The 17,250-nt window shown below is 44.7% G+C and overlaps 1 protein-coding gene across 11 annotated transcripts in view; it reads right to left on the bottom strand.

The window, feature by feature from the left end:
* The window catches only part of LOC118157205 (adhesion G protein-coupled receptor L3), a 212,123-nt gene that overhangs the window by 95,109 nt on the left and 99,764 nt on the right, over positions 1 to 17,250 (bottom strand). For all 11 annotated transcript variants that reach the window (XM_035311459.1, XM_035311460.1, XM_035311462.1 and 8 more), the window contains 2 exons: positions 6,230 to 6,535; positions 3,933 to 4,036 (listed from right to left, as the gene is read on the bottom strand). In XM_035311459.1, coding sequence (XP_035167350.1) covers positions 3,933 to 4,036; positions 6,230 to 6,535 — 410 coding nt within the window. The remainder of the gene's footprint in view (positions 1 to 3,932; positions 4,037 to 6,229; positions 6,536 to 17,250) is intronic.

Below are 17,250 nucleotides of genomic sequence, written 5' to 3'. Positions count from 1 at the left end.
CTTGAGACTAAATTTCTTTTTTCATTTTCTATCTTGATTGTGAAAAAAATTAAGATTAAAAATAAAGAGGATTGTGGGATAAAAGAAAACATTCTGTTCAAACTAAATTTAATTTCTGGTTGTTTTGGGTGGTTTTTAGCCTTTTGCAAATTGGTTAAATCTGGTCTGAGAATGCTAATTTGAAGGAGAGAGAATGTGTTTCCTGCCAAAAATCTAAGCACACAAAACCATACTTTTCTAGCTCTGTCAAAAAATGCTCCCCTCTTCATTTGAGCATGCTGGCAGGATTCAGTCCAGATTTACAAATGAGCACTGGCACACCTGAAACACTGCTGTGCAACCCTCGCTAACATTTTTCTAGTTTATACCACCGTCTCTCGTATTCTTATGACTGAAAAGCCTGTGAAGTAATGGTTGTTGGGTAGGGCATGTTTTCCTGCCTGCTTCATATACTCCAAGGAAGAGAAATAGGGAGCTTTGTCTGGAAAGACGAACAACAACCCTTCTGGGGCGTGCTTGCTGTTTCATCCCTACCTTTCTCAGAGGGAAATGACTGAAGAAGAGGACGGTAGAATAAAAATGAGGGAAATTGCAGAGAAGACAACTTTAGGGAAAAAAAATCATAGGAAATAAGAAAGATGCCGGGTACGGGAGCAAATGTGCTGAAACATCAGCGGGCATAATGGCAAAAATACTTTCCTGCAGCCTGGGGCTGACAGCAATATAAAAAACAAGAAAAGATGGCGTGAAAGATTGAACTAGGATTTTTAAAAATAGCGGCATACAGATGGACCAGTCAGCTTTAAAGGCCACGGAGCTGATGTCATTTTCTGGCGGGACAAACATCTGACAGGTTTCATCAGGACTCATCAGCTGCCGGCAGGGCCAAAACAGGGGCTGTGGGACAACTTCTGACACTGCAAAGGCTTCATGGCCATTTTGTTTCCTTGGCAGAGGCTTCATTATGCACATGCATTCACACAATAGAGTCAGAGCATATCTACCATCCTTTTCTTTTTCTTTCCTGAAGAAAGTGTCACTCCAGCTAACTTCCAAATCCAATTAGCGTCCAATTAATATCTGAGAGCTGTAGCACCTGCTGCACCAAGTACATTACAGTGCTCTCAACACAGTCAAAAGCACCCTGGACGCAGGATTTCATGGTGGTGTCGCCAAGGCTGTAAGTTCAGCCTCAGGCCTGGACACAGTGAGGTGGTGACATCCTCCACAAACCCCCACTCTTCCTGTCATACATGGCCAAGCAGATCCACGAGGTGTGATGAATGGACTTTGAGCAGTAGGGTTTATCTGCTCATTCTGCCTGCGTCGTCTCAGATGTTTGAGAGTACCACATGTGGCTTTTCAGGCATTCCTGGAGGACGCTGCACTTCTTATTATCCTACAAAAGAAGTTATCTTCTCTTTCGGAGCCTCGAAGCTGGGCTTAGTGGGAGGACCCTCCACTGAAAGTCACAGTGAGGAAAAGACATCTTCAGGCATCTTGCACAGTATGCAAAGGCCAGTACTGATGGAAGTAAGAGATAAAACAAACAGGCTAAGGCTGAACGTATGACCTCGTGATTAGGGCGATGCAATGTATCCAAGCTGACCTTTTTGCTTCCTTTTACTGCTTGACTCTGGAAGTAACCCACACAGCAGTGCATAATTCAATAGCACTGGCAAGTTTATTCTCCTGCTACGGTACGAGGGCATAGTAGGCACCAACAATAAAGTTAAAGTAAATGTCAGGGGGCCAATGAATTGCTGAAGCAGACATTTGTTCTGATCTTCCATCAAGCACAATAACTCTAATGGAAGCTAATAGAGGGTTGTAAAACCTAATACCGTGATGCAAGCAGGCAAACACCCAGTGTACTGTTTGAGCAGAGCAGGAGAAAGAACAGAAGTAGTAATCCTTACTTCGCTATAGAGACATGAATGCAAGCATGGCACTCCCCTACCATCCCTACCAAGGGAACTGTCCTGTCCAGACTGGGGATGTGTAAATCCAGTGCCCAATTTATGAATAAATCAGTCTCCAACTCTAAGGCCAGTGATGATTTCCAATCTCCGTACTCAGGCAGGGGCACCAAGTGGTTATTGGTTATTTCATAAGTAATTTAAAATTCTGTTTGCTATAAGAATTACTGAACGAAAACCCCAACAGAAGCCTCTAGGTAAGCCTGGCATAGCTTTCCTCTAAGAATTCAATCCTGGAAAGGCTTGAGGCAGATCTCCATAGTGGTGGGGCCAGGCGGTCCCAAGTTCCCAGAAGATTCCCACACAGGCACCAAAACATTAGATCCAGAGCTTTTTGGCAGAACCCCCTAGTCTTTTCATTGGCGGGTGAAACGTCCCCAGAGCTGAAGCTAGCTAAATTTCTCCAGAAAAACAATATCCTCCTACCCTCCCCCCTCAAATAAATAAATAAATAAATAAATAAATCAGTCCCTGTTGTGGCCTGCTCAGCATTTCTGAAGACCTGGCTCTTCAATTTTAGCCTCTTTTGAAAGCACGTAACAAATTAAATGTGCCTCATTTGTTAGGCAAATGATAGCTGTGGTTTCAAATAAAATAAGCCTAACCTTGATGGAAATTTCATCAGTGCAGGCTATTATTTCCCTCTGCTAATGGCTAACGGCCTAGCCATCTTCACCGAGCAGCAAGAGGTCTCCCAGCTGCCTGGGTGAATTATGGCTAGAGTAAGTAATATTAACCCCTCCAGGATAAGTACGTGGGTCATAAAACAAGAGTTGCACAGCTGCTAATGGCAGCAAAGGCAGCCTTTATTAATCAGCTAGCCTCAGCATCTGGCAGGAGAGCTGCCCAACCTCCTGTGTGGGACAAAAGCACCGGGAAGGACCAGGGGCTTCATAATGGCTGTGCTGCACCACAGCAGCCCCACATTAACTGATGTCTTCCCCTGTTTTGGGGGAGGTATGGAAATAAATACAGCTGAAGTTGAGTGGGGGTAGTCAGTAACAGCTTGCTGAGCCTCAGCTAAGATGAGGGACGGGGAGGAGAAAGACAGACAGCCCCATCTGTAGGGTCATCCCATCCCATTCACCAGCGAGCACAAGCTCTCCCCAGAGCGCAGCATGGCTAGCCTGCAGTACTGGGAATCTCTTGCTCCGGCTAAAGGAGTGAATAAATCCACACAAATTGCTATAATAAGGATTCAGCCCACAGACTCTATGGCGTAAACACACATCTGGTCTCTGTTTGTAATGAAATCAGCTGAAAGCACCACTGTGCATTAATAACAAAAATGTTCAACATATTGCTACCAAATAAGCTGTGCTTGTCTTGAACTTCCATTGTCACATGTTAATGCACTTTTAACACTGATAAATGATGAACTGCTACAAAACATTCATCAAGGGACTTAAAAGTCAAAAGATATGCATTACTGCAGCATTGTTTTCTATCCCACCGCTCCTTTTACAATTTGGGAAGAAGTTAAAAACGGAAAGTCAGTAGCACAGTGCAAACATTTCATACTGAGCCTGCCTATCTTTGGTAAAGATTTCTCAGCTACAGGGTTTATCCTGTGCTTGCATGGCAAGAGAAAATCCTTGGGGATGCATGAAAGGGAAAGTTTCCTTTTGCATTAAGTTGGCACTTTCCATATGTCCATCGGCCTCCTCCTCTCTCTTCCTCCTTTTCTTGCCACAAACAAGAACTATCATTCATTCCAGTTTAGTTCCACTCTCCAGCTCCTTTTCCTTCCCTCACCCTCTTTACCTTAATTTCCATCACATTTTTACAGTGTTTTTTTTTTTTTTTCTCCTTGCAATACTTAACTACTACACACGGCTCATGCTTTAAGCGTGACTGTTGGTGACTTTGGGGCCTCTGCTGTGGAAACAACCAGGGAGCAGAGGAAGGTCACTGCACAGACCTGGCATGGTCAACATGTGGAGAAGGTTTTACCTTCTGAGTGATGTGGTTGATCCAGGGAGAAGAGCAGTTGCTGAGGTCTGGTCCTTGGGGCTCCCAGATCCCATCTGGTGCAAGACACCGGAAAGTTGCTACACCTGGAACAGGAAAGGCACCGTGTTCAGTATTATCGGCTGAATTTCCCCCACAGCACTCCATCTCACAAGCTTCATGTCACACCAACTGAAACATCATGCAAAGCCTGGGAGCTGACTAGCGCTTAGGACCTCAGTAGGATGCCTCTGACTCGTCTCAGTGCTCTAATCTCCCATCACCTTTTTGCTTAGGGCTCTAAGGCATAAAAGACTAATGAAGTAGGGCAGGGATATCATTTCCATTTCACCTAGTGGAGACTATGGACAGACGTCTTTGCCTCAGGCCAGACGGGAAAGCTCCCAGGGAGTGAGAAACTGAAGTTGGATCCCAACCATTGAGCCGGCACCCCAAGTGTTGGGCTGGCCGTTCTGCCTGCTCTGCCCCGCTGTTGGTGCCTCAGTATCAGACCCCGAGCTTTGACTTCCTTGCCCCCCACTGCTTTATGAAGGTTTTACTGCTCTGAATCATCATTAAACAATTTGGGTGGAACCACGCAAAAGTTTAAATGCTAAAAATGCTAAGATGTAATGTTGGGCTTTACCATCCACCCCTGACCATTAAGAAGAACTTCAGAGGAAAGTTTTTTTTGGCAAATACCTCCCAGATCCCCCGCTGCAAAAGACAGTAAAGAGTCTCTGGCCCTTCCAGACAAAGAGAAACGCGTCCAAAATGATGCAGTTAAATAACTTTAAAAAGCAAGAAAGCCACTACATAGATTAAAGACTCTGCATCCTATAAAGTGCTCTACCCTGCAGAGTTAAACTTTTCAACGGGGGAGTGAATTACATGCTAGGTCTGATAGTAGCGCCGATTAAAAACAGTGAGGGTTTGCTGATGCCTTCAAAGGGAGTGGGAAGAAGCCCACTGCTAATATACCACGGCTTTTAACAAATCACATGAATCACTGAAATTAGAGACTGGAAAGGCTTATTGCCTACACCAGACCATCCCCTGTCAACAAGTTGGGTTTGTTCTTTTTTTTTTTTTTTTTTTTTTTTTTTGTTAGCTATTTCCACCCAATCCTTTGCTCTTCTGCTTAGAAAATAGCTCCCTGCATCCAGCCTTCATTTTACCTTTTTATCATTTCTTTCCCTTTTCACAGCTTCAGTTCAGACTACCCCTTCCTCTCTCTCTGGGAACCACATGATACCTTTTGCCCACCTAATTTTACCAAGCGGGGCTGAGAAAGACAGTAAAAATGTTTTTTACCTACTCTCACCATTGATGTCTTTCCATGCCTCTCATACTTGACGCACATTTTATCAGCCTGACTTCACTGAATTCAAGAGGGAGTCAGAATTTGTATACACAGGTGTGAATGGCTCTCCAGGGCAACAGAGTGGAGAATTAATAGAGCCTCCTCTGCAAGCCAGATCCCTCCAGCCCTTATTTTCAGGCAATTTCCTCCACCTTCCGATTTCTTCTTGGCAAGATGGTTCTCAGGTCTGGACACCAAGACTAGCTTGAAAAATAAACTCTTTCTCAAAAACTGCATTTGTTAAAATGCAGTAAACTAAACCATATGTTAAAGCCCATTTATTCATTCCATTGTGTTTTAATTTGGAGAGAAAATCTCCAAAAGCAACCTTTCGGAAGAAAACAACTGAGGGAAGAGTAGAACAAAAGGAATAAAACCCAATAAACCATAAACCATTTTGAAAGAGTTGGCTTTGTTTTCTCCCTGCTTTCCCTGTTGATTGCACCGGATGCTGGCTGCAGTTTGAAAAATCACTCATGGTGGTTCAAGAGTGCGATCTGGGAATACCTGTGCTTGGAAAGGCCAGCTACGCCCTTTGAAATGCAAACAGTGAAGCAGGAGCTTCATCAAAATGTGTGTTTTGTTGATTTTTTTTTTTTTTAGCCAAACAAGTCAAGTGTCAGCCATCAACACACCAGTCAGTGAGCCCAGAGGCTACAAATACAGCCAGAGCAGGGATAACAGGCGTAATGTATACAACTTGTGGAGGCAGGATTTCTTAAAGCACATCAGGCTCAACCCCAAAAGGTTATTAGCTTCTCCTTTCCTTCAGCCAGAGCTCGGGATGCCTAAGATCCTGCACAATGTGCTCAGCACATCGTGGCTTCAGCCAGGCCAGCTGTCTGCCATACTTCTCCAAGGTAGTATAGGCCTGACAAAGGGCAGCAGCGTAATCCACTGATGAAAACGTGTATGCCACAGGGGCCTCTCGACTTACCTATCGAGCCCATGGGACACGGCTGCTTTGCCACCTGCCCCTGCCGGGTACGAGACCACATAATATCACGGGCTTCCATGGGGTCGCAGCTCTCTGCGCCCGCTGGGGGCAGCTGGGAGGAGGCAGGCGGCAGGTGTGTGGTCATTTCGTCGGGGATGTCAGCCATTGGCGACGGCGTGCTGGTGCTCCTGTTCCTCCTGCCCAAGGCGGAGGTGGTGGTGGGGCGGCCGGTGCTGCTGGTGGCCATCCGCGGCGTGGTGCTGGCGGTGGTGCTCCCCGGGCCCAGTGCCCCTGACGTGGATACTCCTGAAACAAAGCCAAAGCTGGTTAAAGAGAGGGAGGAAAAAAGGCAGATGGAGTGGATTCAGTCCCAAGGATGTCCCCTCTGCCTACCACTCAAAGCAGCCTGCAGGGTGTAGCAGAAGCTTCAGCTAGTGCGGTGCTTGCTGCCTTTAAGAGAGATGCTCGAACTCACAGTTAGGGAAGCACACAGGGGGGTAATGACCACTGGAGCACATCTGATTTTCCAAAAGCACTAGCATCTGATGAAAATAAAGCAGCATTTTATGCCCTCCCCATTTTTCTTTCTGGCATTTTAATGTACAATCTTATTTTCCATCTTTTAGGGAGCACCTAGCACAGAAGTGCTTTTAATTTTTTAGTGTTTCTGAAGACCCAGCTGGTTTGGACAGGAAAACATTTTCCATGGCATAATAAAACAACAACAACAACAACAAAAAAACAACCTGCAACACAAACCCATGCCCCCCAAAATGAAGCACACAGAGGGATGAATACAGGGGTGCTCTCTGAAGCAAGTCCCTCATTTTCTCCCTCGTGTGTTGCTGCCTCATCCCCACAGCAGTGCTCAGCTCAAGCTGCTGGCCACGCAGCAGGCACAAAAGCACACATCAGCCCAGCCAAATCCTCAGGAGTTTAATCCTCAAAAGGCTATTTCATTTACAACTAATGGTGGGCAGTCAAGCAGCAAGAGGTGGCGAACTTGTTCTAGAAATGCATTAACCCGTCCTACATCCTGCCAGAGCTGCGCTAAGTGTGGTAAATATTGAATGATGTCCACCTTCTAATTACCTTGTTTTGCCTCCTGTTTAGACTGAGGTTTTCGCACTGACTGTAGCTTCACGTGGCCACCTTTGTGGCTTGACCTGAAATCTCAGGTCTGGAAGCCGAGGCTGGCTACCTCCACCACCCCTGCCATGCCCCGAAGTGCAGAGGCTTGTGCAGAAGTCTGCTTTCCTCCCGTCCCAAAGATAAGCACCCTCCTGCTTCTCTCAACATAACGCTTCTGCTCTAGTCAATAACAGATGTTCACGACTGTCCCACCAATCCCCCCAGCAGTACAGACACCACGAGCCAAGGAGGACTTGTCTGTTATCAGTCCCTCTCAAGTTCCCATGCCATGTCTCCCTAATGTCTCTTCCAGCATCCAAAAATCTTTCAATGCGATAGTTGTACCACGTCCAGCAACAGGATTTGGAGTTTCTACATTAAAGACAGCCACATGTGAATGCCAGCCTAGCCAGAAATTAAAATTAAACACAGGAATCACCCTTTCACCCTGAGGAGCAGCCTCGTAACAATTCAGCTGTGTGAGCAGGCTCAGACTGCAGCCTCCTGAGAGCCAAGACCTTCCTTTCTTTGAGGACTGGTGAAGCAGGCCACTTTCACTATTAATGCAATATTCGTTATTAATGTACAATGATATTGCTGTCACTGGAGTTCAGGTAAACGCTCGTTCAAGTCAACCTATTTAAAGCACAGAGATGACTGCCTTTAGTGTGGAACAGAAGATCTTCCATCCTGAAAGCCTTTTTTTTCCTGTAATTTAAGTAGTTACCTCGTGCCAAACCCATGGTGCTGTGAGCAGTTCCCATGCCCCGGCATAATCAATAATGTGCCAGCTGAAGCGCACGCTTGCTCTGGGTTTAGCTAATTTCAATCCAAGCCTGAGAAACCCTCTCTGCAAAATTTAAAACTAAGTCAGACGCATCATAAACACCATTTTCTGAGGCATCAGTGCTTTTGTTCCAGAAAATGTTCCACTTACAAAGACCAGCTCCATGATTTCTAGGAAAACTAGAATATCATCTCCCCCAGCCTCCAAAAAGGTGAGCAACAGTGCTCACCTTTATCCTGGGATATAGGCTAAGCAGCCTGATCCAAAATCTGGTCTCCCACCTGAGCCAAGAGGTGGACAGCAGGACTTCAGAGATCTACTTTTTTTTTTTTTTTTTTTTTTTTTTTTTGCTGCTATTGTAGTATATCAGATGCCTTTGTATCAGTTCCTTGCTCTTTGTATTTCTCCCCCTGCTAACATCAGTCATTTGTGGCTCAGCCCCCAGCCTTTGCACAAGTTCCCCTGTTTTTAACTTTGCAGGGAGGCACTTCACTCAGGTGCAGGTCAGCAATGCTCACAGGGACTTTGATTTGGGTTAAGGGCCTTGACTGGAGACTCTCCAGCAGTGCTTGTCAGCACAGGAGGCTGTGGTTTCTGCATGTGCACTTGCACACACACATGGGATGCTCAAAGTTTTGGGAAATGTCGACATTTCAGCAGTCACAGAGCTCACTGGTTAGACATTCCAGCCCTCTCGTGCCACTTCCCTTCCACTAAGAGCCTTGGGTTTGAATGAATTCCAAAAAATACCGAGCTAAATTCTGCAGACATTGACAGATATCTTCTAGGTCCCGCTCGAAGCTGTGCTACATCACGAAGCGGCACATGATTTCCATCTGACGTTGCAGGGAGGACAGAAATTTGTAGAGAACTTCAACAAAACCCGTCTGTTTCTACCACGGCAGGTCTTGCCATGAGTACATATTTTATGTCTTCATAATAACAATCAGTCTGATAAATGACAACCTGCAGCTCTTCTCCCATTTAGTCATGCAGAAACAAGCTACTTTCCATTTGCAAAATGAGCTGCACCATACACTACAGGCACCAAGTAGAAATAGCGGATGCAGTTTTAAGGGCAAAACTGGTAAAACACCCTTAAAATCATTCTTAGAGTCATTTGCAAGCAGATAGAGACAAATTCCCAGCGGCCAACAGAGACGAGGAACTACTGGCTGAAACTTAAAAGACAACTTTTTCTTTTTTTTTCTGTAAAAGTTCCTGAAAATGAGTTTTATTGGGCCCTAATTAGGCCATGGAAGAGGCAGCAAAGTGCTAGGCACCCAGGAGCTCCCCTTGACCTTCCCCCCGGGGTACTGCATTTCTGAGCCTCGTTTTCACTGACGATGATTGAATATCTTGTGGCATGCTGCTTCTGGAACAGTCCTGGCAAGTTTACTGTGTCAGCTATGCACAAGGGGCTTACTGGTATTTTCCTTCAGTCATAAAAAAAAAAAAAAAAAAAAAATTTTTTTTTTTCAACCCCCCCCCCCCCCTTGGCATTGGTGCCAAAATCTCTTTGAGGACTTGTTCTAATTTTTTTTCTTCTTCACCTGGGCTTTCTCTCTGTAAAAATACACATCTCTGCCATTTACATAGCATAAATTATGAGAAGATACAAAAGAGCCGACCTGAAGCAGTCTAACGGAGTGAGGTGGATGGGATAGCACTGGGTTCAGCTCTGAGCGCTGGTTATTCAACGCCTCAACTCGGTAACGAGCTCCAGTGAGCACGAACGCACCACCAGCACCCAGTTTCAGCGGCCCCGCCAATTGCTGATGTTGCTCGCACGACTGTGTGCTTTAAAACAAAGTTAATTGGTTAGAAGGGAGGGAACGAGAGATCAGCCTCATTTACATGTAAATGATTCTCAAATCCAAGCAAAACCAGGCAAAGTCTGCAACCTGTGCAGAATTACCTAAGCGCAGACCAGAGATCAAACCTCCAGATTCCCTCCGGCTGCCAACAAGCTGCAATTTTGCAACTTGGAGAAAACCAGCACTGCTTGAGGTCACTTTAATAGAAGGACTCCTGAAAATACTTCGTCTTAAATCCTTGCCCACAGATGACTGGTGACCTTTAAAAATCATCCACTCCGTTACAAACAGGAATGTATAGTCTCGATTATCTTAATTTTACTGCTTGCTTTCACCATGCTTTGGTGAAAACATGTTTAAAAACATGTTTTAGGCAAGAATCGGTTTTTACTCCTACTCTCAAATCCCAGACACTCACGAGACTTTACAACACTCGATCCCACGAAGCACCGTCCCCAGCACAGTGCTGGGACAGGTATTTGTACAGTGCTCCTAAGAAAGCGAAGTGTGGTTGTGGAAACATCTCTTTCCCAGAAACACCCCACAGCGATACTTCTCTTTTCCCTCCCCTGCGCTATTCAGAGAGCTGGCACTAAGAGCAGAAGACTAAGTTTTGCCATCGGTCAGACCAGAGCGGCAGCTACAAAAAAAAGCATTTCCAGTTCCACAGGGGAGTAATTGCAACTCCCAGAGGAACCTCTCTCTATTCCCTGCACATTTACTGGTCAGAAAAAGAAATGGCCAATCTTTTCCCCTCTTTCCTTTTTCCTTTCCACACAACTCAGTCTCCTGGTGGAGGAATTTTGCATGGCCAGGGGAAAATCATGGGAGGAATTTGCTCACAGGAAAAAAATAAAAATAAAAAAAAATCTCTATATAAGTGAGGTTCTCTTTCTTTTCTCTCTCCGTTTCCTTCTTTTTTTCTTTCCTGGCCTAAAATGACGAGCACACAACCAACCAGTGCTTCATATCGGCCACCAGGAAAATCCAGCACAGATGTCTTGCTTTCTACTCTGTTCACATCTTCCTGCTGCTGCCGGCCATGGGTGACTGCTTTTTGCATAGTGTTTTCCTATCACAAAAGACTGCGCAAAGAGGTCTTGATTGCAGGCAAGAGTATTTGCCATCACCACCAAGCTTCCTTCTCTCTGATTTTTTCTCTTTTTGCACCGCAGCATCCAGCCTATAACCAGCTCACATAGTTGGAAGGAGAGGCCACACTTGATGTTTTGTGAGTATGGTCCAAGCAAGCCCTGATGACTTCGCTCTCCTGCGAGTTTTGCGTTCCCAGCCTGACGCTGGAGCAGATCTGTTGGGGCACCGGCGGCCAAGAGCCCCCGCTTGCTCCCTGCGCTGCACATGGTGCATGCCAAGCCGCTCGCTGGCAGCTCTCAAGCGACTGAGGTACAACTAATCCGAGGGGTTCAGCTTTTGGGGAGGATAAAGCAATCCAGCTACCCTCTTGAGCACGTCCAGGCTGTGTTCACAATTATTTATGCACGTTAACTGCTGCACAAAGACAAACGTGGTATTGCTGATTTCTGAAAGGCTGCACAAACCACAAAACCTGAACGCCTTCCATCTCCTTTAACTAGTTTTGTCCTTCTTGTATTTGGCAAATGCATCATTTGCTTACATCAGTCCACTTCTTTTTTTCATTTCTTCTTCTGAACAATGGTGCAAGTTGTATTTAAATAGCAATAAGACGACTTAGGCATGTCTTGAAAGAAGAAGCCCAAACCTAATGCAGCTGGAGGATTATATCACAGCTGTTTTTCCCTTCCCTGGCACATAAATGCATCTCCTGGGAATTAGCTTTCTACAGGCATTTTCAAACGCACTTCAGAATATTTTCTGAAAGTCACTAGAAAAAAAAAATATTATTTGAAAATAAACATAGTCCCATTTTTTTCCCCACATACTGGTGTTCTGCAATGTTGCACCAAGCCCATGCCTCAGAAGACACCACCCTGCAAAACCAGCTCAGACTGGATGTCCAGTGGACGACCAAAGGCCAGACATCAGCGCCACCCAGGAGCTGCAGCATGAAGAATCAACAATGCCAGATTAGCTCGCAATTATGTACAGCTCCTTTCATGTGTTTGAGAGAAAATATGATTTATTTTCATTGCAAGTGAAGGCCGAGCAGGCTTCACATCAAATGTCTGAACAGCTCTCGCCTGTACTCACACACACAGTGAACAGCTTGTGTAAGCTAGGCCAGAATCATACGTGAGCATAAAAGTTCACACACTATTGTGTGCGAACAGCTTCAGAGGGTTGGTTTTTTTTGGTTGTTGGAGCTTTACTGACTGAGACTGACAAAAAAGCTCATGAAAACTATTTGTAGGAAGAAAGATTAGATATACGACGGTCCCAAAGCATTCAGCACATCATGTCGTCTTGAACAACATGACTGCACGTAGTCCTGGACCCTGGAGAAGTTGTATAAAGTATGAGTGCATACTTACAGATACGTAATTCTTTTTTTCTCACCCTTACCTAACATCTGAGGTAGCAGAAAGGAGAGAAGAAAGGTCCATTTGGGCATCTGAGAGAAGAAAGGTCCATTTCGCTGTGGACTGCTGCCAAGTGGAAACATCCTTTCTGGATATTTTTTTTCCTACCTCGCCTAGCAGGGGATCGTGATTTGTGCCCAAGGCTACTCTGCCCACATGTAACAACTCTGCTGAGCCTGGAGGGATGCTATGATGGATATGGGCCAGATGTTGAGTGAGTTCCCAGCACTAGGGAGAAACTTTCTGCTGTGGTCCAAGATCTGGTGCAAACTCAGCTGTTTCTCTGCACTCCAAGCTGGAATCACTTAACACACTGTTTTTTTTTCCCATGGATCTCCATTTGAGAGCTTAAAATTAAGCCAAGAGACAAAGAATGAGAAATCGAGTGTGCAAAATTTTCACAACAGGTTCAAATCCAGTCAATCTGCCCAAACTCATCCCTTCTCACTGCACCACAAATATCAGCAAGGAAAATTAAAACAACCACCACATGGGACCGATTTCCAACAGGCAAAAACCCATCTCTGTCCAAGCCCTTGTGAATCAAAACTTCACATTTCTGACAGTGATCAACTGCTCACTACGTACACCGAATTGGTATGGAAAGGTCACGTTTCGTGGAAAGCAGTCTAGTTATTATTGTAAAAATTCCACATTTTGCCTGAAAAAAAAACGAGCCCAAACAACTATTTTTTTTTTTGTGAAGTATCCACTTTTATGAGTCTCCCCCCCCAAAAAAAAAGTGTGTGGGAGTTGGGGGGTGAGTGCTTAATATCCTTCTGGCTCCCAGCAGCTCTTGGTGTCAGATCCCCAGTTCAGTTGTCATTTGAGTAAAATAAGCTACTTTTCACCTTCTTCTTTCTCTTATCCAAGGAATTACGGGATCCTGCTTAAAATGAGTAACTTCAGAGACATCAGATAACATTTTACCTGTCACTGGCAGGGGGCTAGAGCACAGCAGCACCCCTAGTAAGGACAGGGCCTTCGGTGCTACAGCACACGTCCATCAGCTGCTGACTCCACCACAGTCCTCTACTACCAGTCTCAGTGGCCAAAGACAGTACTTAAAGTCTTAGCCCTGTTTTTCTACCCAGGATCTCTGTCAAATCCACCTTTGTGAACCTCTCGTACCCTGCAGCGCACATCCAGCGAGGGCACCGATGCCATGTTGCTATTTCCAGGCTTGGCAACTGATTCTGATTCAACCAGGAAGAAATTTAACTGGACCGTCGTGTGTAAGACATAAAAAATAGCAGTTCTTTTCAACATCGTTCTGTAATGCCTTTAGAAACACTGATGAACTGTGCCCATAGGATGCCTGGTAAACAGGAAAAGATTACAGAAGAGCAGATCTAATAGACAGTACATCAGGATTTATTACAAATGGGCTAATCAGATAGGTTGGAGAGTTCAGTTCAAGAGCTATTTTTAGGCAATCTAGCTTTATATCACTCGAGTTCTCAGAACCACTGTCAGATATGCTTGCTTTTATTTTGAATTCATGGATTTTAACATATAAAATCTGACTACTATTTTTTATAATCCACATGCTATTTCATACAGGGGGGAAAAAAAAGCACACAATCCCTTTTTAAGGGCACGCCAGCTGCATATTATTACTGAATGTATGGAGTGAACTTCTAACCTCCACAACAATCTCTGTCCCCTGGCATGATTTACATCCATCAGAGCCAGTGGTGCAGATCTTATGTACTGTCTTTCAACCTGAATCCTTCAAACTCTATTAAAGAGAAACCCAGTAGGAATTCCCCCGTATCCCATTGTTAGAGGAATCGCTTTTGATTTCAATAGCAGGTGCTGTCAGTTTTTCATTCAGACCATGCACAGACACGTGAGCGCTGTGCTTACAGCTTCAGGAGTTTCACTGGAGGCTGACATTTTAAGGTTTGCATTTTATTTATTTTTTAATTAAACCATGTATATGTTTTATTCGTGCGAGCTGAAATGCACCTTTAGACTTCTATGCAAAACAAGCACGTGTGTAGCGGCTAAGGGGGAAAATAATTTTTCCTGTCCATTTGGTGATGGATGTAACTTTATCTTTTGTTTATTTCCTGCTTTTTACCTACACTTTTGCGTCTTTAATCAAAGAACTTGCAAGCCTTCTGCAGAGGCAGTGCCAGATGGAGCCAGTCCTTCTCCAGCAGCTCTCCACCTCTGCATTTGTGATGAATGGAAGCAAGTGCAGGAGCCCTAAAATGACTATTCATGCCCCAGCATTTTCTGACCTACCCAATCAACAAGACAAGTGCTTCCAGGTGCCAACGGCACTCAGCTTATATTGCTGTCTGAAATGTTTCTTCAGTGCAAGCTCAGGCACAACTTTAATGTGAGCAAACTATCATCGTCAAGTAGTCTCTGCTCATCTGTGTGTGTAATATCTCCAATCTCGATGCTAGGCCGCAAGATGGCCAATTGCATTCAGATAAATGCCTTGGACTCCTTTAAACATATCATAATCTGCCTGTGAAATGGCTGGATAGTTACTTTCCAATTTGTGAAATGGTTCAAAGACTGTAAATAAAAAAGGAATTGGACAGCTTTCAAAAGTACAGATTAGAGTTTTCAATTCTCAGTGATACACTGCTTCCCAGCTACACTCCTGTGATCTCCGTATTAATATTTAAAACCTGATTGTGTTGTGCTCTTATCTCAAACAAGAGAGCAGAGCACGACCAAACCCAAGCAGAGGACGTGCTGGAACAACAAGATGGCAACTCCCCAGCCCTGCAGCACGCGCTCGTGCGAGAGGCATGGGTGGAGAGGTGGGTGGGAGCCTTCTGGCCTCCCTTCCTGCCGTCTGATTTGGCATGCTAAAATTACGAAGGCTGCTTTTTGCATTTACTGGGCATCTCCCCTTACACTATGTGCACCATCCCTCAATCCCAGCTGCTCTGCGGCTCGGGATTTGAGTTCTCTCTCAGGTTTGCGTCTCATTGTGGAGCATCCAAATGAGCCCCGATGCCCAGCGTTTTAAGTGCAAACATGCTCCATGGGTGGGCTGGTCAACTGAAATAAATAAATAAATAGAAAGGAAATAGAGACCCAAAATACAAAAGGTGGATTTAGGGCTGCTTATACCCTTCTTCATCTGGCCAATTTTAGGACTGACTTTGTCAGTGCTAAATGAATGGGAAGCCTGAAAGCTGGGACTGCCGTCTGTACAGTAAATGCTAAACCCATACCGCGCTACTAGCATCCTCTGGAGCAAGGGGAATGATAAACATGCCAGCAAAAGCTCACCTTTTGTCTTTCACCAAAACTGTCTATTTTCTCCTCCTGCTACAACCCACTGCTTATTTCAAACCTTATTCAGAAAAACCAAATCCTTCTCCAAAGCTGCCAAGTGATTTTTCTCTACAGGGGAATTGCTCCGCTCAGTCTCTGACTGCATTGGCTTCTATGTTATTTATTTATTCCATTTATTCTTGCTCCTGCAAGAAAAACAGCCTGAGCTCTAAGGAGAGCTGATTATTCAAATGAGCAGGAATAGGGAAATGCTGAGAAAGGGTGTCTTGTCTTGTCCTTCAAGCATGCTCTCGTGCACCTCAGTGTGGATGTGGGGTGAAGACCTCTCCTGTAAATGACTGCTCCTGAAGAGAGGGTAGGGATGGCCTCGGCCTCTCAGCCACATCTCATTTTGCATTTTGTAGTGCAGATTAGGTCAATCCTTTCACCAGACTTGCCAGTTTACCTTACAGCCCTGGCAGGACAGATAGAAGAAAGGGAGGGAACAAGCTAGCGCTAAACAGAACAAAAAAATCTTTCTTAAAACCAAATTCTAAGAAGCTGACAAAACCCCATTGTGAGAATATCAATATTCAGCTGCTTTAAGAAATAAAGCAGTTTCCCTGACAAACCATAATACTGTTTAGCTCCTTTCCAAAACTCTTTATTGCTGATGTAGAAACGTCAATATTTTGTAAAGCTCACTTCTAATAGCTGTATTCATGTTGGCTCAGGGATCTGCCTAAACAATGCTTAACTAGAGGACTGGTATCTAAATTTGTTTTATAGATATCTGTTGTTCTGCGGAGGGCTTTAACAATGAAAGAACCATTAATATTATGAAAAACACATTTGCTTTAGCGAAGCAGATTTATAACAAATAAACAAACTGTGCAATATGGGGAGTTTCAAGTTGAAGCAAACTGGGTAACATTTTCATACGAGCATTTGGCACTTAAAGACACAGGCAAAAAAAGTACACTATCAAAGCACACCGACATCCTACCACGGCTGACACGCAAGCATCCCTTACCTGTATTGTGGGAGTATTTTTGTAGAGAGAGGACATCGGGGTGCAGGTAGCGATGCTGAATACGCAGTAATTTGCCTCAGCATCATTTTAAGGAGATGCAAAGATCTCCAACCTGAAGACTCTGGTGCTGAAGCCTTTGTCATGGCTAGTCATCCCTGTTGAAAAGTCACACTGCAAAGCTGGGAGGCTGTAAGGACCAGCATCCAGCTTCAAAGAAGGAGGCTTAGCCCTGCTTGTTTGCCTCAACACCACCAAGGGCTGCCAAGTCTCATCACGTCAGCTCTGGCCAAGGTGCAGTTTCAAACTAACTAGAAGGGGTTGATAACAAGGTGACAATACATAAGAAGAAGGTGGGAAAACCTTCAGCACTGTTTTCTAGCTTTACACCTGTCAGCTTTCAGATTATTCTTGCTAATATATATTCTTGCTACTATAATGGCTAGTTCAGACCTGCACGCTGCAATGTATGTTTAATATTTGTTCTA

Source organism: Oxyura jamaicensis, assembly GCF_011077185.1.
Source record: "Oxyura jamaicensis isolate SHBP4307 breed ruddy duck chromosome 4 unlocalized genomic scaffold, BPBGC_Ojam_1.0 oxy4_random_OJ72816, whole genome shotgun sequence".
NCBI classification, from domain to species: Eukaryota; Metazoa; Chordata; class Aves; order Anseriformes; family Anatidae; genus Oxyura; species Oxyura jamaicensis.
The sequence above is the reverse complement of the archived record's forward strand: the minus strand, read 5'-3'. Positions and strand labels throughout refer to the sequence as shown.